The 25,847-nt window shown below is 41.1% G+C and overlaps 1 protein-coding gene across 2 annotated transcripts; it reads left to right on the forward strand.

The window, feature by feature from the left end:
* The first annotated feature begins 579 nt into the window (after positions 1-579).
* On the forward strand, positions 580-23,910 carry CAPN3 (calpain 3). 2 transcript variants are annotated; one of them, XM_042813947.1, is made up of 24 exons: positions 580-870; positions 6,423-6,492; positions 7,245-7,363; positions 8,439-8,572; positions 8,811-8,979; positions 9,593-9,733; positions 11,644-11,727; positions 12,161-12,246; positions 12,690-12,767; positions 13,192-13,352; positions 13,884-14,053; positions 14,676-14,687; positions 15,805-16,013; positions 16,715-16,751; positions 17,809-17,826; positions 18,842-18,943; positions 19,543-19,620; positions 20,031-20,088; positions 20,660-20,724; positions 21,700-21,768; positions 22,305-22,383; positions 22,813-22,929; positions 23,290-23,348; positions 23,479-23,910. In XM_042813947.1, exons 1-24 carry the CDS (start codon positions 580-582, stop codon positions 23,503-23,505), a joined length of 2,433 nt encoding a protein of 810 aa, XP_042669881.1. In that variant the 3' UTR covers positions 23,506-23,910. The 2 variants fall into 2 exon arrangements, with proteins under 2 accessions (XP_042669881.1, XP_042669880.1); XM_042813946.1 differs by lacking the exons at positions 17,809-17,826; positions 18,842-18,943.
* The last annotated feature ends 1,937 nt before the right edge of the window (positions 23,911-25,847 follow it).

Consider the following 25,847-nt stretch of genomic DNA (forward strand, 5'->3'; position numbering starts at 1 on the left):
TCATAAGGAGTGTCAGGACTAGCACATTGGCTAGGAGTTCTTCATAAATGTGTTCCCAGACCAGGGGGAGCTCAGCTTCAAGTGTCACTGTTTTTTCTCTGCTTAAGGAAGAGATGAGCTGTGTGTACCAGGAATCAGCCCACACACAGCTCCTGGCCTGGGCACAAGTTTCACAGCAGACTGACACCCACGCTAACCCCCCTCCCTATCATTTTCCCTCTCTATCACTCTTTGCTGGTAGATATTTTTAGATTTCACTGGTTAAAGCTTGTCTCTTCTCAGCGCTTCTACACACTGGGTCGGCACACACAGATGCTGTACATAGAACAACTCAGGCACAGGACTTAGCCTACAGAGAACCTTGTTCTCCATCAAGGAATAAATTCCACTTTCTTATGCAAAAATACCACCCTTTGAGAAGATGCACGGAGAGCTGAACCAGATGGGATTGTATTGCTTATAAGTTTTAACTAGGAGATTTCAACAAAAAGGGGCAACGGCAACTTCCTCTTTTCTCAAATTTCCTTCCAGTGTGCAAGATCTTGCTTTCTTTCAACGCTTGCTGTAAGGCCACTTCTCATGCCGTCCGCCATAAATGCAGCGGTGGCTCAGCAGGCAGCTGCCGGGTCAGTTCCTAGCACTACCAGCACTACAACTGAAGGTACAGGGGGAGGCACAGGAGGGATTTATTCTGCCATTATCAGTCGCAACCAGCCCATTATCAAAGTAAAGGAAAAGACCTACGAAGAGCTTCACAAGAAGTGTCTGGAGAAAAACATTCTCTATGAGGATCCTGATTTCCCTCCTAATGAGACTTCCCTCTTCTACAGCCAGAAAGTCCCCATCAAGTTTGAATGGAAAAGACCACGTGTAAGTAATGCATTTGCTGAGTGCCTTCTGCTTTCTGTGAATGTGTGGTTTTTTTTGCAAAAGGGGCAGGAAGAGGAGAGAAGGGAATAAGCTACCAATGTATTTCGTTAGAGCTCTCCTGAGTGATAGCTGGCTAAGCAATAGAAGCTCTGAAAGTATATATAATGAGTAAAATATGACAACAATAGAAAGAGATGGAAGAAAGTATGTAGAAACAGAAATATGGAATTTTATTTTATTCTTCCATGACTTGCTAGGAATTTTCTCACTTGAAACAAACCAAGAAAACTTCTCCCCCTTGTTCTGCAACATGTTACTAGGTTTTCAACACTACCTTACTTCACTTACAGCTTTTATTTAGAATTCTGCTGTTTTTGTACTCTCATAAAATAAAAGAACAGGTTATGCTCTGAAACATGCTTTTACTTGGTTCTTAGTTCTTCACATTGTTTAGCTGACTCATGATGCTCCTTACCCACTTACCAAGAGTAGGGGTGTTGCAATTGCTATGAGGACAGACTCCTGACTACCAACCCTCTCTCCTTATTGTATCTTGTGGCCGTTCCCCAGCCAGCCACCACCTTTCCTGTGAGAAAGAAAGAATAATTTGTAAGTTTCTAACTAATTCCCCATCCTACCACAGAGCAATCTTTCCTTTTTCCCTATCATTCCTGCCGGGCGGTTGCTGCCCTCCAGCAAGTGAGCTCGCGGCTTCCTCTCCACTGCCCTACAACAGGGATGTGATTCTAGGGAGCTACTCTGGTTCCCTCAGAGTACCTCTTCAGTGCAGAAATCCATGCTCCAGTAACAAAGTTAATGGCAGTAGATAAAACTAGCTAAAGGAACATAAGTAAATAGCAGAAGACCAAGTGCTTTAGAGTGTAACTATAAAATAACAGCAACAAGCAACATCATGGGAGAGAAACAGGACTCCCTTTGTCAGTAGTGTTGTGTGTACACGTGCTGTCACATGACAGAGAGCAGCCCACTCCTTCATCGTCACCATCACAGCTGCATCAGCTCTTGGAAATGTGTGTGAATGAGCTAAATGTGGAAACAAGCCGATCATCTGAAAGGGAGGGGATTTCCTGTATTTCTAGAGAGAGGAAAGTGGTGAAGAGGTATAGAGGATACTTGCCAGCATCCTGGGGCAAACAAACTGCATCTGCGCATCTGAAAAGGCATCAGAACATTAAAATTAGGTGGTACAGCATCACTTCATGTAAATTAGCAGCTTCCTTTTGGAAAAGTTGGGCTGCCCGATGAACTTTGGGAGCTCTCAACTATTCGCATAACTACAACATGCCTGAGGCTGCACAAGATTCAAAATACAACTTAAATACCAAAAATTAAAGCTATCTTAGTTCTTCAGCACAAGCATTCAGGCACCTGGCGTGTCGGTGGTGCCAGTCACAGGTTAGAACAGATACAGGAGCTCTACAAAGCACAAGGCTGAGCCTGCTGAGTCCTGGTGCACTGCAAGACAAGGAACACAGGGGCTGCCCTGCCTGGGGTGCAGTGGGCCTTGCTGGTGGAAATACCCATGCTTTCTGTTGTGAAAGGTTTGTTTCAAAACCACACTGTAATTCAGGTCATTGCTGTACCCAGCAGGTCCCCAAAGAGGGAGGGAGTTGCACATGGTGCTTGCTTCTGTTATAACGGATCCACATCATGACAGCAAAAGGAGATTGCTCTTGTGACCTGATGCAAGAGACCTGTGTATGTTGACGCTGATCACAGATTGGCTCAAGGTTTTGCTTCATTGGATTTTGAAAGTGTAGAATATGTATCACTGATAGCGTGACTTGTCTGATAGTATTACACATGGGAGTAGACGTGACAACCATATTATAAAAAAAAACATAGAGTTAAATGAACATGAAGTAGTAATACAGCAGTAAAGACCACAATGATAAGAGGTTAAAGCAACCCGTGAAGCACCAAATATAAAGAATAAACCGCATGGGTCACGTTTTGTAATACTGCAACAATATGGACAACTTCTGTTCTTATTAAATTACAGTGACTTTTTTTGGCAAATAAAGAAGCTAGTTTGTAAACTATGAAGTCTTAGAAAGTGGTAATTTCAAATTGGTTTGAAATTCATGTTGAATTGAATTAAATTTGCGAATGTATTCTGAATGAAAACAAAATAGCAGAAGGTCAGAAGTTCTGAGAGAGTATCGTAATACTGCTTTTGTTCCAGATCCTTTCTCTGTAGTGTACTGTGTATGTCACTTACCCCCAGAAATAGTGAATAAACAAATGGCCCATGTGCCATAGGATCTTGTTTAACATAGAGATCTGGGGAAGAAGTCATGTGTTCCTGACCACGTTTGGCTTTATGAGTCACCTTAGCCATGCCGTGCCAGACCTAAGCTCTTTCCTCCCAGCCCAAGAGGTTGATGTAGAATATAATAGGAGTAAAAGAGTGATACCGGTACTGAATGAGCATTATTTGCTATGACACCAATTTACATGGAATTGTTGAATGCAAGTTTTTCCAGAAGTCTTTTTCAAGGAATCACAAAGTCAGTCTGAAGGGCACACGTCTGCCATTCCCAAATGCCATGACCAAGCACTAGTAATAGTGACAATCCTCAGTTGAACAGCACGTGAACTAATATCTGAGCATGACATACCAACACTGCTGTTGCTTCTGGGATTAGGGCAAGATCATGCAGCAGGGACGAGACCCCTGGAGCTACCCCTTGCTCTGCTGCATCTGGTCCTGGTGGCAGCGAGAACACAAGGAGTGCCATCTAAAGCGTGGCTGCCATGCAGGGCATCTGTGAAGCCTGCTGGTGGAGTGGTGAGGAGCCCTGTAATTCTATATGGTGACAGCTGTGCTGCGATGTGAATGCACCCTCATGGCATGCAGCTTGGACTAAAGCCAAGCATGGCCAGAGCAGGCCGCAGCACCATGCCTGGCCAAGCTGCTGAGGTACACAGCAGGGCTTACCAGCCCAGTGTGCTGGCAAGGACCTCTGAAACAGTCTTTCTAATGCTACATTAATTAGGTCACAGGGAAGCATAAGTTCCCTGTTGTAAGATGAGATCTCTAATAGCTACTGGCTAAACACCCTGCACCATGCAGTAACAGACAAAGTCTGGACCACAGGGGCTCAGGGGGGAAGCAGGAGCCTACAAACCTTCTTAGGCCAAAATGATACTTCCTTTGCTTGACAGGACTGGTTTAGGGAATTTACTTAGAATGTTCTTAAAGGAATAAATGCATTTTGCTGCAACAGTATAAGCTGACTGCAGAACTTTTCCTGACAGAGAAAAAAGCTAATGAAAATGCAGCAAAGGTCGAATGCCATTTTTAGTCGTATGCTGCCTTGGTATTTTCCAACTGATGTGCAAGTACTCTCTGTCCAGGAAGCAGCATATACACTATGGATGGTTTCTCCTTGGATTCTGTCTCTGCTGCTGTAACAGTCACTCTGCTCCTTTGTAATGAATCTGTGGCCAAAACTGAATCAACTCAAAGGACAGGAAAGGTCTGGTGAATAGTACTAAGGCAGTCTAAGGGTGACTGGGTGACTCACTGCATCAATGAAGTGCAGCCTGCCAGCATTCTGTATGGTAATAACCTCAGAGATGAAGAGCAACCTCTTGCTCAGCCAGCACCACTGGAAGATCAGCTGTGTCACCTGCATCTCAAACACCAGGTGACAGTGTGTTTCTCATTAGCCTCAGAACACATTGAAACCCTCTTCCGTATTGCTCTGTATACAGATCATCCTCCAAAGCAGACAAACATAAGATGCAATAAATCATACTGAATAGCAATTATTCATCAATGCACATTTAACATTTGTGAACACTTAAGCATAATGTAACCTAAAAGACAGCATGCTGGACTCCATGTCTGGTTACTGCAATGAGAGCAGAGTCAGGCTAAAAACCCAGTAATGGCAAAGGAAGAAATAAAATCTCAAAACCCAATTTCTCACACCTAGTTTTCTAGAGAACACCAAGGCAAAGTGAAGAAGGATGTTTTCACAAAAGCTGGTGGTGGAGAAAAGCATGAAGGTATCTCAAACATCTATCTTGACAGAACTGAACCCTAGGACAGCTGACTAAGGCCTGAAATAATGGGACAATCCCTCCATTCTCTTCCTGAGTGATAATATGGCAATTGCTCTGGGAAGCCAGAAACAGGTCTTTTTTTTAGCTCTATGACTAATCCAAACAGTTATATCAAAGCAACCCTGATGATTACTGCAATGGAGCAATAAGTGAGTTCAAGCCAAGCGACGCTATTACACCTGAAACCTGAGTCTGGGAAAATCCAGGGCTACCCTGATTACATTGGAAAATCTTCAGACTGCAGAGTTAGCATTAGCATCAGCTGTCTGTACTGCCAATTGTTCCACTCACACAAGGAATTTTCAGGTGTTCTCTCTTCTTCCCTCTCCAGCCCCATGATCTTCCTGCCATCTGGGTTCTTGGACTGCATCTTTTTCCCCATTAGCAACTGCTCAGGAAATTTGTCCTCAGTTTGCAGTATCTTTCTTTTCTTACCCTCACAAGAGATGGTCAAAAAATCACATCTTTTCTTCCCAACACAAGTATTTGAGTGTGAGGGATAGAATAGGATAGGATAAAGCAGACACCTTCTGTTTTAATCTTTTCCCTGTATGAGAGGTTATGCCTAATTTTTCCTTTGGCTTTCCTATACCCTCTATTATAGGAAAAACATATACCCTTTGTCCTATTTGGGAAACAAAGATGTAATGAATGTGAAAAAGGCAAACACTGTAATAGTCCTGTCTCCTTTTACCAGTACTTCCTACATAGTCTTTCACTCCCTACAGCAATACCTTAATTTATGCCCATACAGCATCTCATGTCCATTCTGTCCTTACTGATAAACCTAATATATTGTCCCAAGTGCAGGACAAAAGAGATTCCTGTCCTCAGAAACAGATGATATCTATATTACGTTTCTCAGTTCAGCATTGGCAGTTAAATACTGCAACATGAAGAATAAAATCACTCAATATTTGATTATTCCTGAGAATCAAATATCCGACTCTGGACAGGTTTCAGAGAGTATTACTGGAGATCATTCCTGCTTAAATGCAGTCTTCAGCTCTATTTATATATACATCAGCATTCTAGTTTTTGCAAGTTGGATTCCTGTAACCTGAAGTCAGTATTAAAAAACTGAATCTAGTTCTCAAACACTCTTTCCATCTGTTTGCTCTCCTCCAATAATATTTTTTCATTGTATGGAAAAATATTTTCCCCTATTTTCCTCATTTTAACATTTGCCAGTCAGTACAGGAATAGTTTCCCTCCTGCTACTCCTGCAACTGCCCAAAGCCTGCGATATCCACTAACATGTTGTCAGCAGAGATTTGCAGCTAAAAACTAAGCAACAGATTTTAATATCGACAAACTGTCTCACATTAAATTAAAACTAAAAAAACTTAAAAACAACAACAACAAAAACCACATTGTCTTTAAACAGCTTTAATTTCTGTGAAAGTCAGGCATCCCAGTGTATGTTCTCATGCTCATCTATCTGTTTTTATTTCCAGGAAATTTGTGAGAATCCACGATTTATTATTGGTGGAGCCAACAGAACAGATATCTGCCAAGGAGAATTAGGTATGAAATTGTCACATTCACCCTACACATTTTGAACTTTTTTTTAACTCATCATAGTTCAACTCTCAATTTTCATTTGCTTCCAAGGAGATGTTTTAATTCTCTCAGAATACCACTACACATCTACTGATTCCTTCCCTATAGCAAATGGATGACATCTGCCTGCTACCAATCTAGGGAGGAGCTTTGAGCAAACAACACTTTGCTTTTCATGAACTAATATCACGAGTGTTGCAAAGCACCATTTGGCAAGACCTGGTCCTTCTCCAAATACTGTTGTATTTTTTCAGATATTTAGTCGTTATTTTAAACTTTGGAGGCCTTCAGCCAAGTGTGCCTTGTACTGAAGGATAACCTCTACATTGAAGAACTTAAGCTCAGATGCTCAAACTGCTTTGATATATAAAGCTGCTACATAGGTGTAAGTGACAACTCGGTGGCTGTCAGCCACATGGCACTCACCTGCACTGCTTTGTAAAGACATTTCCCACTCAGCTTTTCCATGCCTTCCACGGTTTTACTGCTTCTCCTGTGACAGGTGTGTGCCTAGACAGTGGTGCCAGTGAGCATTTCCACAGCATCAATAAGTAAGAAGTGCTGAAGCGCCACAGAACACAGTGAGAAGAGCTCTTTACTGAAAGGTCGTGGCACACTCTATTGAAAATCAGTGTACCTGCCAGTACCTTAACTTTCCCCTTTGATTCTAGCTGCTCTCTCCCCTCATTTTGCCTGCTGCTTCTGCTTGCTTACAGGCGATTGCTGGTTCCTGGCTGCCATTGCTTGCCTGACACTGAATAAAAAACTGCTCTGCAGAGTCATACCTCATGACCAGTCCTTCATACACAACTATGCTGGCATCTTTCACTTCCAGGTGAGTCCCCTCATCTAGCATTAAGGAGATGTAATTATATTCACCCAACAGCAAGCTCACCACTTGGCACATTGCTCCCTTTCCTTCCTCCACCCTGTGAAAGCATGAGCAACAGCAGGAAAGGAAGAAGGATTGAATTCCTTCACCCCAAACTCTTCCAGCAAGGCAGTCATGGAAGGTAATTAGGGAACATTAATCCACTCATGAAGCATTTGCAGATGCATGGCCTATGTGTGACAGATAGCAACAGGTGCTTGGTCTTGCCTTCCTGCTCAGCTGCAGTATTACAGCTAGCACAGAGATACTAGTGGTAAGAGCATCTATTTTTAGGGCCACAAGCAGCTGGCCTCTGTCAAAAATAAGTCAGTGAAGAACTGATTTTTCAGAAGAGATTGATTGCTGTCCATCTTCCCCATGGTTCTCTAAAAACGCCTCTTTTAAGATGGATCTATTGCCAAGGTAAATTCAGCATGGCTGCCTCCCTTCCCATGACATCGCTTTTTGGCACGTTATAAAGCAGGACACAGCCCACTACCAGTAGGTGTACAAAATTCAGGTGGCTGGAGGAACACCAGGTAAATCTGAAGGAATACAGATTCTCTGCTTCTGATCACAATGTAAGCCAGAGCATGGCTTCTTGCACAGCTGCATTTGTGTGTCCATCCCATCCCACCAATCTCACACTTTGTGCAGGAATTGTTATTTACAACTTCAACTGTAATCTAGCTCTGAAGGATTTGCTGGAAATGCCTGAAATTAAGAAAAGAGAGGAAGGAATAGAACTGGTGGAACAGTCACATGCAAAGAGTCAACTTGTTCAAAATCTCCCAGGAATGACTCCTGGGAGTGTTAGACCTCAAAACCATCTAACCATACCAAACCAGGACCTGCAGTTTCTGCCAGCAAAGTCTGGTTGCCATGGGTCAGCTCTGAAGTCACAAAACAGAAAAGGGAGAAGTTTTAGCAGTTGTAGAACAGTTAAGTGTTTCTCCTTCCTCAGCTCAGCTCTCCAGCCAGACTTCCCCTTCCCTGCACGCAACATCACGCAGATGTTTTTCTGTTTGCCTTCATTCAGTTTTGGCGCTATGGAGACTGGGTGGATGTCATCATTGATGACTGCCTACCCACATACAACAACCAGCTGGTCTTCACCAAATCCTCCCAGCGCAATGAGTTCTGGAGTGCTCTCCTGGAAAAGGCCTATGCAAAGTAAGTCACAGCCTGCTGCACTGTGCCACACTCTCTTGGGCTGCAGGGTTCGTAGTTGAACTGCATTGTACTGAACTTGCCATATGTACATCAGCTCTGCACATCTCAGTACCTTTTTCCACAGATTCTAATTGAGTATGGCATAAAGCATATTTTCAGTTGCTTTTTTTTGTTTTGATGGTGGTTTTTTTTTGTTGTTACTCATTCAGAAGTTTTATTTTTTCTTCCTCTTTCTAAGACTCCATGGATCCTATGAAGCTTTGAAAGGAGGCAACACCACGGAGGCGATGGAGGATTTCACTGGAGGGGTGACAGAGTTCTATGAAATAAAGGATGCTCCTAAAGATATCTATAAAATCATGAAACATGCCATTGCCAGAGGATCCCTCATGGCCAGCTCCATTGATGTGAGTCTATATGAACTTTGTAGATGAGTCATAAGAAACGGCAGAAATCTCCACCTATAATCATGTATCAACTTTTGCAATAACTTAGTTGAGTCCACATAAACAAACGTTCATTTGCAGGTGGTGGGGTACTCTCCTCTAGACACTTTCTATTAGAGAACAGCAAGCACCAAAAGGGAGATGGACAGAAGCAGAATAGGGAGGCAGGAGAAAGAAAGGAAGGGATCTGGATCAGTAAAACCAGCACCCTTCTCTCGATGAGGTGCAACAATTCTGTTAAGATACAAATCCTCTGTGTTGAAGATGCTAACAGTATGCAAACATCCAGGAAATAAACCCATTTGATTCCCAGCATATCCTTAGATTATCTTAATTTACTGTGGATAATTTAAAAGTGACAGTAAGAAAACACTAGTTTCAATAGTTGTGAAGTTGCAGTAAAGGCACAAAAACAACTGGTGATATTAATCACCATAGATAACTGTGGACAATCTAGCAAGTAATGAGGAAGTAAAGAAGTTATCTAGGCCATTTTTCACCATATATCTTTTTTTGTATAGTTTCTTTTCTCTCTCCATCTCCTATTTCAAATTTTTCTTCCATTCTCTACCAGGATAACCTAGGCTTTTCCTATGGAGCAGCTCCTCGAAGTGACATTAGAGAAATGATTGCTCGAATGGTGAAGAATCTGGAAAATGCACAGATGACTCACTCCACTGTGGACCACCAGGGGACAGATGAAAGGCCAGCCTGGGTTCGTACATCAACAGAAGCAATTTCACAGCACTTTTATTTACAGCCAGAACACATCACCTATGTTTTTAAATTCTTCTTTTTCTTCACTTAATCATCCCAACACTAAAGATCTGTTCTTCTGAATGCTATTTGATGTTCACATTAAAGGACTTCAGTTCTTTGAAACACACAAAAAGCCGTAAAACTTCCAAACTTAAATCTTTCAAACCTGTATATGGACACATTGCTGTCCTTTTCTTACTACCAGGCAGTTGTCATACCTTACTTTTTAGGGACCTGTGTTACAGTGGAAGAAACTAATTCTCTCTCTTTATAGAGGAGAAAAAATCGAAATAAAATGCCAACCCACCACTGAGAAAACATACTATAGCACCTAAAACATTTCATTGTGCAAACTCTCTCCTGCAGGAGAAGCAGTCAATTTTTCCTCTTCAGACATCCCTATTTAGTCTTCCTGAATGACTGACATGGTGTAATTCTTTGGGAAAGCCCAATATGGCTGCCTTTTGCAAGCATGACTTTCCAAATCACCCATGTTTTCAGGGGGAACTTCCCTCACTTGCAGACATTACAGATGAATAACTAATAGAACATTACAGAACTCTTTCTATAGTTGCTGCTGTTTTACTGCTGGTTGTTACACTTCTGAGCCATCACCAGAAAAATTTGTGACTCTCAATGGAAAGAAGCAGACCACAGTGCAGGCCACAGAAGCACTCCAGAGAAGCAGGCCAGGGCACTCGCAGCATAAGATAATACTCTTAAGTAGAAAAGAGAGAAAGAAGTTCTGCTAAATAATAATGCTAATGTGAGGAGAAAATAAGAAAAAAAAAAGAAAATAGATATGAGGCAATAGGCAGAAAAAAAATATGGAAACTGGAATAAGATAAAAGAAACAAGAGCAGAAGGGAAATCATGGAAAATAATTGTGACAGCCAGGAAATACTTGGATGAGATTCCTCCCTGTGCAAGCTGAGAATGTAGCTGTGTGACCTTATTAATTCTCCATTTCCAGCACTGACTTTCTCACGTCCTCAGATTTATCAAAAACAGATGGAAGAGTTACCAGCAGAGCCCTGCAGTCTTTTCTCAGGGACAAACATAACAAGGGAAGAAGTTTCACACGTGATCCACCTCCATTTTGCATAGTCCTCCTTTCCCACCATTCTCCAAGATTTTCCCTACAAGCACAGCAGGCTGTATAAACCTGACTTCTTACTCTCAGTTTTTCAACTTCCAGATAAATTGAAGAGCATAGTAGCAGCTGATTATCAAGATAGCAAGTGTACTTGTATCTGCTGGAGAAAGCAATGTATTTCCTGTGTGTCAGGTGAAAAACATTATCATCTCAGGGATTATGAAATAAAGTCTCCATATCTACAGGAAATACATTTTAATAATAATGTTAGTAGGAACAGCATATGAAATTGGGTCACGATGAGATTGCAGCAGAGCATAAAGAAAGTGTTCTAATAGATGTTGAGCTGCTCTCGTGTTTCCAATTTTATCCACAAAATCTTACTGAGCCACACAATAGTATACTATCCTAGAAATGGCTGAAAGCTCTATTCATGGAAAAATTAATTATTTTGGTTAAGCCTGCTATACACTAGCATGTTCTGAATGCAAACAGCAGCGAACTACAGAAAGGGAAAGAGTATATCACAAAATGTCCTTCACAATGAATATTATTAATATTTTGCTCCTTTAGTTAATTCTTCACTCCTTTCAAATCAGTGATATTCTCTGGATACTAAGTTGGGTCTTCTTGATAGAAAATGAAAACAAGACTTAAAAAAAAAAAAAAAAAAAAAAAAGTCTCCCGAACAGTGTCATCCTCCCTTCTGCCTCAGAGCTGCTGGTTGACCTTCACGTGCCTTTTCTGTATTTTTATCCTGTGTCTAACAGACTATAATGCCAATGCAGTATGAAACTCGGATGTCTTGTGGGCTGGTCAAAGGTCACGCATACTCAGTCACAGCTGTGGAAGAGGTAAGTAAAGTCTTTTGCTTACTGCTGTGGGGTCTTTTAGTCTAGACTGGCTCAGCATGATGCATGGCAGCGGAGCTGTATACAGGGGGACAAAAGAGGAAGGAAAGATACAAATTATGAAATAAAGGAAAGAAATTTTGTTTTCAAATAAAGTACAGCTTCATAGAGAAACCAATCAGTCTCAGCTTTGTCTTTCTATGTGAATGGATGTTCCTCCATGATCTACATGGGCAAAGGTGGCCACAACTGGCCGCTTCTTAGTCTTACAGCCTTCCCACGCTCATTCAGGGCACGTCAAGCTGAGTGATGGCCCTGGAGAGCACTGTCACTTGGGGAGATGGTATCAGTGATGTGACTGACAGAACGTTTCCTTTCTAAGCCTATTTCTTACAAAATAATTCAGCTGATTCTCCTTGCCTTCTCTTTCAATTAGACAACATTTAAAGGGGAAAAGATACGTCTCATAAGGCTGAGAAACCCGTGGGGACAGGTGGAGTGGAATGGACCTTGGAGCGATAAGTGAGTACAAAGTGTCTAGGAGCTTCATTTGATTTGGAAAAAATATAAATTGCAGCTTTATTTCCTTTTGCAGCTTTGCATTTAACAATGAGTTATCAGGTTTTGCTAAGAGATAGTTCAGTAGGTACTCCATCAATGACTTTGCAAGCATTTCTGTCTTTAAGCTAAACAAAATAAACACATTCATTTTTTATTTCTGAGAGTTTCTAATAGGAAGTCTGAAGGGAAGGAAGAGTGAAGCAGGGCAGTTTCTTCTCCATTTGAATGTATGGAGATGGAAACATTGAGAACAAATAGTTGTGGAAATGACAAGGGAACATATTTTGTGAGTGCAGAACGACAGTGCTTCACTTTTCTCACTATGAGGCTTACAGTAAAGAACAGGAATACAAATAAAAATTGGGTATTGCAAAACATAATGTAGCTTGTTTACACTTCTGCAGATCAGAAGAGTGGAACTTCATTAAAGAAGAAGAGAAAATTCGCCTGCAACACAAGATTGTGGAAGATGGGGAATTCTGGTGAATTATCTGTCAAAAAAATAGTGCTTCTATAGGAGATATGCAACTATGGGTCACACTGCATGACTTAAACATGCTAAAACTGGCATTAATTCCTTCCCCAACAAGCCTTGCTATACAATCCCTTCACTCTCCCACCAGGGTATATTGAGTCCCACAGCCCATCTAATCATCCCATACTTCACAAGCTCTCCATCCCCTTTCCTATGATCTGTCCCCTCACTCCACTGTTCCCTAGTTTGGAGCTGTACCTGTGTTAATCGACCAATAGGCCAAACACATTAGGAAATTGGAGCTTCCACTGCAAACTTATACTAGTAGAAGCAGTAATATGGGTCACTCTTCAATACAATTACTTTAGTAACAGTATCTCTTTTAGACAACTACATACCAAGCAAATTCAGCTTCCCTTCAATTCTTCCAGGATATCATTTGAAGATTTCATGAGGCATTTCACAAAACTTGAGATCTGTAACCTCACACCTGATACTTTGGAAGCTGATAAGCTTCAGACCTGGACTGTGTCAGTCAACGAAGGACGCTGGGTGAGAGGCTGCTCAGCTGGAGGGTGCCGCAATTATCCAGGTGAGCAATGAATCTTAAGAGCTACCACCTCTCTGACGGGGGCTAAGCTAAGTCACACTGCAGGCTGATCAATGCTCAGCCACAGGAAAGCTTTCATGATGAGTCACATGATTTTCTATCCAGCTATCTCCTGTCACTGTGTTTGTGACATTGCTTCATAAGCCCAAAAGGCAAACCTGGCAAAGATAAATTCTTGTTTCAATACTTTGCATTGCAGGTAAGAGAGATCAATTTCACTCTATCAGTTAGATTTAACTTCGGAAATTCTCTGATAAGTTCTGCCACGTTTAGGTTCTCTGAAAGTTTAATCAGTGCTAGTTCTGCACTTTAAATCCTTTGCTACACAGTTGTTAGAACTATATAAACCCCTCCAAACACATTAAAATATACACATTGTATGTATAAAAATAAAAGCCAACTTTATCCTTTCCCTCAGGAACTACAGACAGGGAATAGTAAAAGTTCCCTTTGGTCAAAAGTATTGCTAGAAAACTGAAGATTTGTATGTTTGCTTTGGGTGACATTTCACAGATACATTTTGGACCAATCCCCAGTATCGCTTGAAGCTCCTAGAGGAAGATGATGATCCTGAAGATGAAGAGGTTATCTGCAGCTTCCTGGTAGCACTGATGCAGAAAAACAGGAGGAAAGAACGCAAGCTGGGAGCCAACCTCTACACCATTGGCTTTGCCATCTATGAGGTACCAGTTCTAGACCTAGTTCTTAGTGCCAGGTTCCCAGCCCTTACAATACGTTTACCAAGGGAGTCATTGAACTGTTATTCCTGACTACATGAATTGCAGTTTCTCCTTTGTAAGGAAATGTGGAAGAGAGGAAAAAAAAAAATATCAAAGCTTTAGTACCATTTAGCCCATACTAACCTCAGAGTTTATACCTCTAAGTAATGCACTTAATAGGTTTTTGTGGTGATTCTGTGTCAGATTTTAGCATATTTTTCCCCATATCTACTTCAGTCTCCACACTGCCTTAATCCATGCTGAAACTAAACATCTAATTGGCAGAACCACATAAAAGGGAAACAGTTGAGACAAAAAGTAGTGATCAACGTCTGTCCTTCTAGTGACTTCAGGTAGAAGTCAACTGACTCAGTCCTTTGCACAAAAATATTTGGTTCAAATCTCAATGGATCTTGTGTGGGTCACAAGAAATCTGGGAAGGAAGGGGGAATTTTCTTAGAAAACTTTTATCAGTTGAGGTAATTTAATGACGAGTTGCAACACCAAAAATCCCTTCTGTTAGATTTATAAGCAAGTAGACTCACCTAGAACTTCTGTTTTTTCTCTTTGTTATTTACTCCCTAAGGTACCCAAAGAGGTATGAGCTGAATGGGGACAGACTGACAACTTGGTGTATGCTCACAGCTAGTGTCACTGTTGCTCCTGTCTGTAAGTCAGTGGGAAACTGTCCATTCGAGTTTGTTTTCAGGGATGTTACAGAAGTGAAACTGCTAACCATTATGCTTTGAGTGTTTAATAACATTTTCTGAGTCATTTTAAATTCTTTCTTACTTGTACTGTTTTTACCTGCATTCAGTCCTTTTCTGTTCTATATGTGAGCTGGCCACTGCTTTCACTGTCCCATAGTGAACCTGGACTAGAGGAAGAAGTAGCACTTAAGACACCACACCCCACAAAGAAGACCCCTAAAGCACTTCTGTTTCCTCCTGCAAAAAATGCCAGCAATTTATATTGTGCAGTCCTAGAGTTTGCTCTACAGCATCAGACTTCTTTGTTTGTTTGTTAACAAATGCTATTTTCAGCCATTGAAGAAAATATATTAGAAGTACACAGACTGAATATTTCTGAGCCAGCCAACACCAGAATCACTGGTACCACAACTTTGAAAGTGAGTTCACATAAAAGCACTCACTGGAGAATACAAAGATGACCATCTGGATTGTTGTGTTTTACAGACAGTTATTTCTGTAGAAAGCAACTGCAAGCACTTGTTCTTAGCCCACAGTCACTCACTTATTTTTCATATTTAAATGAATGCAGTGTCTCTTTGGTAGATACAGAATTCATATTTCTCCAGGTAAGTTACCACTGAAAACACCTTCACTTTACCATGCAGTACATAGGAGCCTGCATATACCATTCCTTGGCATGCCACCTTCAAAGAAAGTAACTGAACTTTGGTTACATGCCATTAGCATCCAACAATACAGATAAAATCATGGATGCAGCAGAACAGCCAGCCAGCAGTCTCCATGTGGGATGTTGGGCAGCTCTCAGAAGTCAACTAAACCAAGCTAGCAGCAGCTTATAAAGATGACAGACTCTGTAACTGGTAACAAGCTAGCAGCCCCCATCAAATCCCTGCTTGCTAAGCTGCCACTGCTTCATTTGTGTTTTCTGTCCCACTGCATGACAAGCCACCTGGGGAACAGGTAAGACTTCCTTGAAGATCAATTGACTCCATTGTTCTGCAGATGCATGGTACTAAGCACCACTTGCAAAAGGATTTTTTCCTCTACAATGCTTCCAAAGCTAGAAGTAAGACCTATATAAACATGCGAGAAATCTCTGAGCGCTTCCGGCTGCCTCCCAGCGAGTATGTTATCATCCCATCCACATACGAACCCCACCAGGAGGGAGAATTCATCCTGAGGGTTTTCTCAGAGAAAAGAAGTCTTTCAGAGTAAGTTACAGATATTTCATCTGGCTCTAAAGGGGGAACTGAGCTCCCTACTCTGTTATAGCTGTGTTCCCTGCTTGCAACGCTCTACTCTTAATTTTTCTTAATCCTGTTATGAACTCCAAGATGCAAACTCATATCCCCAATATTATCTTGTAGTTTAACAAAAACCTGTTTTGAATTTCCATTGGAGACACCGGAGACTACTGGCAGGATATCCTTTGTGAACACAATTTCTGCTGTTTTTATAATGAAAACCAACAAGTTTGTTATTTAATGCTATATGCCACTGCTACATCCCATATGGAAGTTTTTTGCCAGATAGACCACTGAGACAGATCTAATTTTGGTCATGAACAAAATCCAGAAATAGGCATTATTTCTTTCCCGTCCTGCTCTTTAAGCAGCTTCCCAAAGCTCAAACTGCAGCTAGTACCTCTTTGCTAAGGCCAAAAAACTTCCTGTTTGCTCCCCCATCAAGATTTAGTGATGCCGAGTCTATAAGAAGAAGAAAGCCAGCAACAGTTTTCTTGGAAGCAATACTCGGGATGCTCAGCTCAAACTCAGAAAAACTACATCCAGAGTCTGAGCTGTAATGCCTGGAAGCCAGCCCACACCACTGCCTGCTTACTAACCACATATAGAAATAAACAGTGTTGGAAGCAGACTCCTTCCTGATTTATTTACTTTCTGCTTTCTTCTAGGGAGGTTGAAAACATGATTGAGGCAGATCGCCCATCAGTGAGTACCATACTGTCCTCTTTTGTGTGGGAACAGAGGGGAGGAGTGTCACCTCTAGGGAAACCCAAAGCAGGAAACCATTTGCAGCCACACAACAGCTCCTTCAACAAATTCCCACATTTTCTCATCAAGATATTCCTATTAACACTTGAATTTATATATGCTACTTTCTGGTTTGGACAGACCAGAATCTTTTGTCAGGTTTGAAACTTGTTCTTCGCATAAAGAAGCCCCATGCCAAGCATTGCCTTTGCCTCCATCAGTTGAGAGTATTCATGCTCTGGTGGAGTCTAGCTCCATCCTTTGGAGTGTTTTTTGTTCGAGAGCCTGGCAGCTCATCTAATTAAGAAAAAAAGTGCCTTATTTTGAAGTATGAACTTTCTGAAAAAGGATTCTAATATTATTGTGACTCAAATTAGCATCCATGACAAACTAACTCTTTAGCCTGGGGTTTTACACATCTGTGTGGGAATAAATTGGAACATAGAATACACTCAGTCTTCAAAAAAACAGAATGCTCTTGCACAGAACTGAGTTCCACCAAACCTTCAGAATCCTTCCCCTTCCATTTGTTATCATGATACCAAAATTTCTGCCCAGATCTGATGGAATTTAATTGCCACATCAAAAAGCATGGATATGTGGGCACAGAAGTCCAATCTACACTGCAGTGATTAGTTGGGGAAAATAAAAGTAGTTAGGGATAACAGATTTTATTCAAGCAGACAAAGCCCCAGATTAGGTGGACTGGCAATTTGATATTGCTTCTGCAATTTTAACATACTGTTTCTTCATGGCTGCATTCCCCCTTCCTTTCCCTCCCCCCCCCCCCCCCCCCCCTTTTTTTTTTTTTTTTTTTTTTTGGTTTTTTTTTTGAGATTTGAAATCTGTATGAATACATAAAATTGAAGAAAAAAAGTATGACTACAGGAAGGGTTAAAAGAAACGTGAGAAAGTGAAAGAAAAAAAAAGAAACACTGCTATTTAACAATGTGATTTGGTAGAATCCATAATTCTTTTTAAACACTTTATTCTTATTTTGTTTCTGTTTGTATAGAAGAAGAAAAAAGGCAAGGTGGGTACCTGTGCAACATGCTGAGTGCCAAAAGGCAAGATGCATGTGCAGTGAATGCAGCAGGAGTTGCTGTGCTTCTGAAGCTGATCTAGTTAATAAAGAACACTGGAGACAAGAGACCATTTTCAGGCAGCAAAGATTTTGTCCTCCTATACAAAAATCCAATGAAGTACAGCTATAGCATCAGATATTTCTCTTTCTTAAGAGGGTGGCAAAAGCATAAACCTTTCAGTTTTATGAGCTTGATCCTTTAAGTATCCTGCCTACCTGACCCTCCACAGTCATCTTGAACCTTTCCCAGTGAGAATCTCCCCTCCTCCAGACACATGCCCTCCACTGCCCAATGCAGCGACTCCTCCTTCCTGCAGCTTCTGCTCACCAGAGTCCAGGATCACCCTTTTGAGTCCACGCAATACATTTAGCAAACAAAAGAAACATACTATGAAGTTACAAGGAAAATTATCGGCTAGAAGAAGGGTACAAAAAGGCCCACAAGGGAGAGATTTTGAAGAGGAGAGTGTTGACTCTAATTTGCATTCCTCTTTCATATATACCAAAGTAGTCCACGAAACTCCATAAATCAGAGCACCACATAGAAGAGTGATTGCTGTTTCTTACAAGGACTTTGAAAATGTAACACTTTAATCTTAAGACTGGTCAATTGCAGTTATTTCTGCAGGATAACGCATTCACATCTGATACCAGTTTTCCTTGCTTTAAATATACTAAAACAGAACAACTGCATGCATCTCCTTACGGTTGAATGCCTCAGCAATTAATAAAAAATTAACACATGCCTCATGTAACTAACAAGCTCCTACACAAGCTCTGCAGATTTCTTTTTTAGCATGAGGATAGTAGTTTCTCAGTAACCTGAGAAATTCCTCTTTTATTTTGCATTCCCACATCTGGCTGCATGTGCTTTGCCACAGAATGGATGGCCTCAAATACTTTCCCTAACACTATTTCTTGTGTAATTTCTATTTCTCTTCTGCTCTCTTCCTTCTTCTTCTAGCCTATCATCTTTGTTTCTGACAGAGCAAACAGCAATAAGGAGCTGACAACAGACGAAGATGCTGGCAAAGATGGTGAAAAAATCCACGTAGATGAGAAAAAGGTTCTGCAGCAACTTTCAAGGCGGGGAATAGAGTTTGGTCTGGCCAGAATTAAAAGGGCAGCTGGAGAGAGCACAGGAACGGGACAAATGACTTTCCTTATGATACTTACCAGTTTCAGAGTTGAGGCTGTTCTCTACATGTGTCTGAGAAAAGTGGAAATGATAACAGTGATGCTATCTAATGCAGTATTACAGCCTCCAGAACAGGGCCTCCCACGCTGCAAAATGCTCTAAAGCCACTGAGCCCATTCAAACAATTCTTAGGCTAGAGGGTAGCTATGGAGCATGTTTTCCTCTTCTGCTCCAAATTTCTCCTTTGAAAACACACAACCAGAATGTAAAGATCCATTGGTAAAAGTAATCATTTAGATTTGTGTCAAGACTTACGGGAACAACGAGGGGATGGTAATGATGCAGCAGGTTCACTAAGAAGGGCATTTAATGAAAGAAAGGGGAGAAGTCCGTGAGGACAACTTGTTCCTCTGAAGAGTGCCACTATCGCTAAGAGGCTTATTTGTGTGAAGGGGATGAACAACCCAAATCCCTTCCTTTTCCTGCAAAGCTAACATTGCACGTGTTCTTTGCTTGTACCTTTCCAGCGGTCTTCAGCAAAAGCTCGTGAGAAGAGTGAAGAGGAAACACAGTTCAGGAATATTTTCCGACAGATTGCAGGGGATGTGAGTACACGATCAATCCCTACCTCTGCAGAACTGCGAAGCCACAGCAGCACCTAATCCAGCTTCTTCACAGATTCAAAACACGGAAAACTTAAATTTTCCTTCACCAAATTTCCTTTGGGAGCTGAAGTTAAGCAAAATCAAATGGAAATTCAGTTAAGCACACAGCTATGCCCAAATGCATATCCTTCTAATAAATACTGTGCAATCACTTTAGATTTGCTTCATACTGAAGGTGTAGCTGTGGCCTCAAGAAAAATTATACAAACATAGAAAGCTTTCTATTTTGGATCACATGCCATGGTGAAAAGTGACCAGAGACTTCATACTTCTAGTATATCCATTCATATAATGATTTTCATAATGAGGAATGTTGCAATTAATGATACTGTCCCCATGTTTCCCACCAGGACATGGAGATCAATGCCGAAGAACTCAGGAATGTTCTCAACAACGTTGTTAAAAAACGTGAGTTTGAATGTGCTTTGCAGTAACCCCAGATAAAGACAGTTATGATATAACATACATCCCCACCCTTGAGCAATATTCTCAAAATTATGTACGGTTTCAAATTCACAGTTTTTCTACTTTCACTTCTGCAGGCTTTAGCTAGAAAACTTTACATAGAGATGGTTGATCAGATATGGAGAATACAGAAACGAGCAAAAATTCATTGGAAGCACCACACGGGTTAATAAACATTTCTAGCAGACTGCAAGGTCCCTTTAAACAAGTCCTAATAGAGGGGAGGAACTTTCTTCCCATTCAGCAATTATTTTAGCCTACAAACCCTAGGCTTGCTTAGTTAACTGGAAATTGATTTAGATTTTCCAAAGGCTTTTATTGTATACAGCAGGTCCCAACTCACCTATGAAACACAAGCAATACTGTTACTCAGAGCCTTTACAGATATTTTTTCTCACTTACACCTCATGGGATGAATTAAGTCAGTTTGGCTTATACTTTGAGTACTCAGAGTCCTACCTAAGAGGAAGAAGCGACTGCTGACTTACATGGTCTTTTGTATCATTTATTTCAGATAAGGACCTAAAGACAGAAGGATTTGAACTAGAATCTTGCCGCAGCATGATTGCCTTGATGGATGTATCCTTTGCCAGTGAAAGAGAAGTGCCTGATAGCACACTGCTCCACCTGAGTTTTACTCCCTGACCACACACACACAAATTGTTTTTAGTAAGCTGGAAAGCAGACCAGTGTGTTACAGGCTGTTGTCAGATAACCCAGCATTCCAGGGTGGCACACATTAACTGCAGTCATCTCAATGTTAGCACAGCTGGCAGATGAAAACATATCGAAACACAGAACTATGGAGTAAATACGATGCCCTGTCTTTAAGTCATCTCAACAGAACTACAGTTCTTGCCAACAAATTCACTCTCTTCTCTTTACATTTTCAACACGTCACACATTCCACCTTGTGCTTAGCACTCAGCATATAGCAACTCTCTTGGAGCAAGTACAATAAAACACTTTGCAAGATGTCACATGGCATTACCTCCAATGCAGCATCACTCAGTTTTACTACCTAAGGAGGAAAACATATATGTTTCCATATGCTTCCATAACATATGATTTTGAAGGAACATAAGCACATTCAAACCAGACCACACTGAGCTTATAATTACAGCCTAGAACCATAATGGTTGGAGGCTGAACACAGTTCAGTAAGTTATTTTAGCCAACATTTTGCTTGATTCTCAATTCATTTCAGCAAGGCAGAAAAAGCTTCACTCCAAGATAAAGCTCATTTGTCTTAAGCAGTTTTGGGGGAACTTCACCAGTTGGGGCACTTGGAAAAAGCCACTAAAACACGCTGCTTTATGTACATTACAACAGCTCCAGGAGCAACTCTCCTGCCTGCATTAGAGGTTTATTACTACACAGGGAAATAACACTCTCAATAACCAAAGCGCTCACCAACACTTTACTGTGCCATTCAGCCCTCTCTCAGTGCTCAGGAAATCTGAGCTGGGTTTCACACTCACCCCTCTCACCCACAGAAATAATTAGTTTTCCATTTAAAATATTGTTTTTTTTACCTGAATGCTTGCATTGCAGACAGATGGCTCAGGGAAGATCAACTTTGATGAGTTCCGACACCTCTGGGACAAAATTAAAAGCTGGCAGGTAGTGCTGCTCTTCATAGCTCCACAATGCAAAATCTTGTGTAGAGAAACCAGACCTCATTATGTGCCCTACACCAAAAAAGGTCCCAGAATTGCAAACTAGTTTTTAAGATGAAGGCTAATGTCTTCCTTCAGCCTTTTCTTAGCCTAAGCAAACATCTAGAGCTACAGCATTCATGTGAGGAGATTCCCCCCTAAGAAAGGGGGAGGCACGCAAGATGGAGGAGGAGGAGGATGGGAAATAGAGCCAGGCACGGCAATTAGCTTAATTAGGGCAATTAAGAGAGAGGATTAACAGCATAAACTCAAGTCAAATGAGGAAGGTCTCTGGGGGGAAAAGTTTTTTCTTCTAACAGCACAGATCTAACTCACGTGTCAGGAGTGAGGGGAGCTGTGTGTGAACAACACAGATTGCTGAACAGCAGCCATGGTGATACAAGGCAAAGCCTCCAGGTGCTGCAGGGTAGCACTCACATCAGCAGGCATGTCCTACAAAAGTATAAGCTTTAATTTCTGCTGTGTACTTCCTTTTTGCAGAAAATCTTCAAACATTACGATGCTGACCATTCAGGAACCATTAACAGCTATGAGATGCGCAATGCAGTCAAAGATGCAGGTAATTCCCCCCGTGTCCAATGCCCAGCAGCCAAATAAACCTTCTTTTGGTTGATGCATTACAGAGTGAGGTCAGGAATACAGCCCAGCCTTTTAAGGAGGAGCCCTAGAGAAATTTTTAATATATTTTTTTTCCTCCAGCAGAAGTTCTCAAATATATCTCAGTCTCACAAATGATCAAAATCAAAGAAGTACTAAGTCAGCACTCACACTTGCCTAGTTTTACCCTTTTAATTTGAGCAGAGTTTGTGCAACATCTGTGCAACTCTACTAAGAGCACACGGGATGTGCATCGGGGAGCCCAGCTGTGCGCAAGTTAGCTTTCAATGACGCAGTCACCTACCAAAATTACCTACTTGCTCTCATTTAAGCTGTAGATTCTTTATTGTTGTAAAAGGAACAACCAAACCCATTTCTGGCCCCACTGCAGGGTTTCGGCTGAACAACCAGCTCTATGACATCATCACGATGCGCTACGCTGACAAGAACATGAACATCGACTTTGACAGCTTCATCTGCTGCTTTGTGAGACTGGATGCTATGTTCAGTGAGTGGCTGCCTTCATTTTACAGCCTTGTCCTCTTCCCTGCCCCCAAACACACTCTGATATTTAAAGAAGAGTTTATTATACACAGCACTATTGCCTATGTATAATTTTAATAATGTAAGATGTGTGCTAGGTTATGACAGACATCCCATACAAACACAAAAAATAATAAGCCATTATGTATCTCCTTGTATTAGCTATGGAAAAAGCATAGCAGAAATACTTGCTGACCAAAAAAGCAAACACGTGCACAGGTTTGGATAACACAGTGGGAACATGATTTAGTTTGCTGCATGGGATCATCCTTACACTTTGGTTGAACAATAATTGATCCTGTGTATTTTTCTGTCATTGATTTAGGGGCATTCCATGCCTTTGATAAAGATGGAGATGGAATCATAAAACTCAACGTCCTGGAGGTAAACTGCTTTATGTTGCTATTTCCAACACGACACCCCAGTACTACATTATTAATTCCCAGCACTGTCTCGCATATTCCTGTCTCACACATCCAAGTTGACCTGATCTTTAATTCCTTCTCTTCCTTAGTGGCTGCAGCTCACCATGTACGCCTAACATCAAGGAGAGCCTTAATCAAGGACCTGCTCCAGATTGCTGTTTTAAGTAATGAACTCCATCCATCCCCCATTACAAATGAGCATTTTGCAAGATTCCTGCTTTGCTCACCAAAGATAAAACATGCGTGAAAGAATGAAGACACAGCCACGCTGCAGCAAGCAAAGCAGTGCTTACTTCCTGTACCTACTGCTGTAGTATCTCCAGGACATTTACATTCAACCACGAGGATTAATTTATTGATGACTATATTTAGGTTTTCCTGCATGTTAAGACACAGAGCATATACCTTAACTCTGTTTATATTGACAGTTGGAAGCACCATCTCTATAGTCAGTACAGATCAGGTAAAACTGGGTCTGGATCTGAACTGTGCAAGTCGAAAGTGTCTTGTAATTAGTAATAATCTTGTAATTAGTCATTAACTCTGGTCATTAACTCTGTTCTGATGTTGTTACTACCATTTCAGCCTTTTCATACCGTTAACTATTTCACTGAGATTGTGCTAATTACATTAATGAGTCATGATCACATGTCTTTACAGCTGTAGCTTTGTGGGTTGATTCTCTGTTGTGCTGGAAAAGTGGGCACCATGCACAGCAGACTGCAGTGTCTGTGTATGCCTTGCTCTTGCCTCAGTAGAAGCAGCAGAACTAAACTACTTGCTCTCATTTTTAGTATCTCCACGCTACCATGCTTGGACATACAATAGTTTTAGAGTGTTGGTTTTTTGGTGTTTGGTTGTTTTTGTTTTTTTTTTTTTTAATTGTAGCCCATTCTCAGTAACATTGAGAAAGTGGCTTTCCGCTTTCAAGGAAGCAGTTCAAGAAAGAAAAAAAAAACCACATAAAGTATACATTAATGACATATGCACACTTATTTGTCTTCAGGGTCCTATTTTTCTTAACTAACAGTTTCTGGGTTCTCTTTTCATCTCAGAACTGCCCAGACCCCAACACAGGCAGAGTACTGAGCACTGTCCCATCATTCTTCTGGAGCTAGAGCAGCTGGTTTTATTACAGACACTTACTGATTTACTTCAGATGCACTGTAAAATGTGAGCTTGATGGGCTTTCAGAACTGGTCAGTGATCAGCACGAAAATGGATAGAAAAAAACAGCAACAACAGAGAGCACGAAGGCCAGACTTTATCAGGAGAACTTCTGAGAGGAAAGCCACTCTCATACACATGGTCACAAGGCAACAGAGGATGACAGGGCTAAAAAGCAGCAGCAGAAAGCAATCTGCTACAGTAAAGCAAAACTACAAAAACAAATCTTAGCATCTACCCAACATTATTCTGATAGTTTGTACATTTAACTGAGGGATCACTAAGAAACACATAAACCTTTTGACTATAGAGTTCTTAATATTATTGTCTTGTACTGTAACTTCCTCTGAAAGAGTAAGAAAGTCATAGTTTATGTAATGAGTTAACCTTTAAGCTCAGCTTTTGTTTTAACCCAACTTAAGTCTCCATGATGACTGGAATACTATGAGCCCCGGGTTCCAGCCATGCATTATCTCCACTACGCTGTTATTTTCCATACAGAAATAAGGCAGATGCTCTTGGTTGGGGTCTTCACAGAAAAACAAAGTCTACCAGTCAAAAGATCTGGATTTTTTGACTGGCAATTGAAACTGGCTCTAAACCTCCCAGTGAGTGAAAAACAGTTCTACAGAACCTCCCTTTGCAACAAGCCATGAAGCAAGCCTGTCTCAGTGCATTGTCTTGTGGCCTCTGTTGGGTGGATGGTTTCCATCTTCCCTGCTGAACTATGACATCTTCAATTCCTGCACCCTGCAAGCAGAAAACTGCATCAGCCCTCTCTGTCAGCAATGAAGCTTGGCCACTGCAGCATAAAACACACAACTCCAGAACAGCCTGGCTGACTTCAGCCAGCCACAAAGGGAACATAATGTTGTACTTTACTGAACCCTGTGAAAGAATCTTTCTATTCCAAACAAAGAAGACTGACAAACTATAAACAATATAAAGAACTTTTATTTTTATTTTCTTTTCATTTTTTGGCTGTGTGAAGTTTCATTATTACACTCACAGTTTCGTACCAAAATGAAAGAGGAAAAGCAAGGTCAATCTGTGCAAATGTTCTACATAGCTTAAGTCATTACTCAACCACGTTGTTTTATTCCACTTTAAAAACTTATCAATATTTGCAGCCAAATGAAATTTGAGAAGCTGGCAGGTGCATATGACAGAATATATACCTACACAGTTTGCTCTTTACTTTCACCATTGAATATTTTACTATTAGCAGCTGATACCGTTTCCTTATCCTTCCTCATATATTCTGCAATTCTGGACAACTTAAGACTACGTT

Source organism: Centrocercus urophasianus, unplaced genomic scaffold (genome assembly GCF_019232065.1).
Source record: "Centrocercus urophasianus isolate 14NV4802_14NV808 unplaced genomic scaffold, USGS_Curo_1.0 seq_14, whole genome shotgun sequence".
In the NCBI taxonomy this organism is placed as follows: Eukaryota; Metazoa; Chordata; class Aves; order Galliformes; family Phasianidae; genus Centrocercus; species Centrocercus urophasianus.

Excerpts from the sequence above, each read along its gene's own strand:
- CAPN3 (XM_042813947.1), top strand. The coding sequence starts at position 580 with ATGCCGTCCGCCATAAATGCAGCGGTGGCTCAGCAGGCAGCTGCCGGG. Across the intron at positions 16,014-16,714 it reads GAGAAAAGAAGTCTTTCAGA|GGAGGTTGAAAACATGATTG; the intron begins GTAAGTTACAGA and ends GCTTTCTTCTAG. Across the intron at positions 20,725-21,699 it reads GCATGATTGCCTTGATGGAT|ACAGATGGCTCAGGGAAGAT; the intron begins GTATCCTTTGCC and ends CTTGCATTGCAG.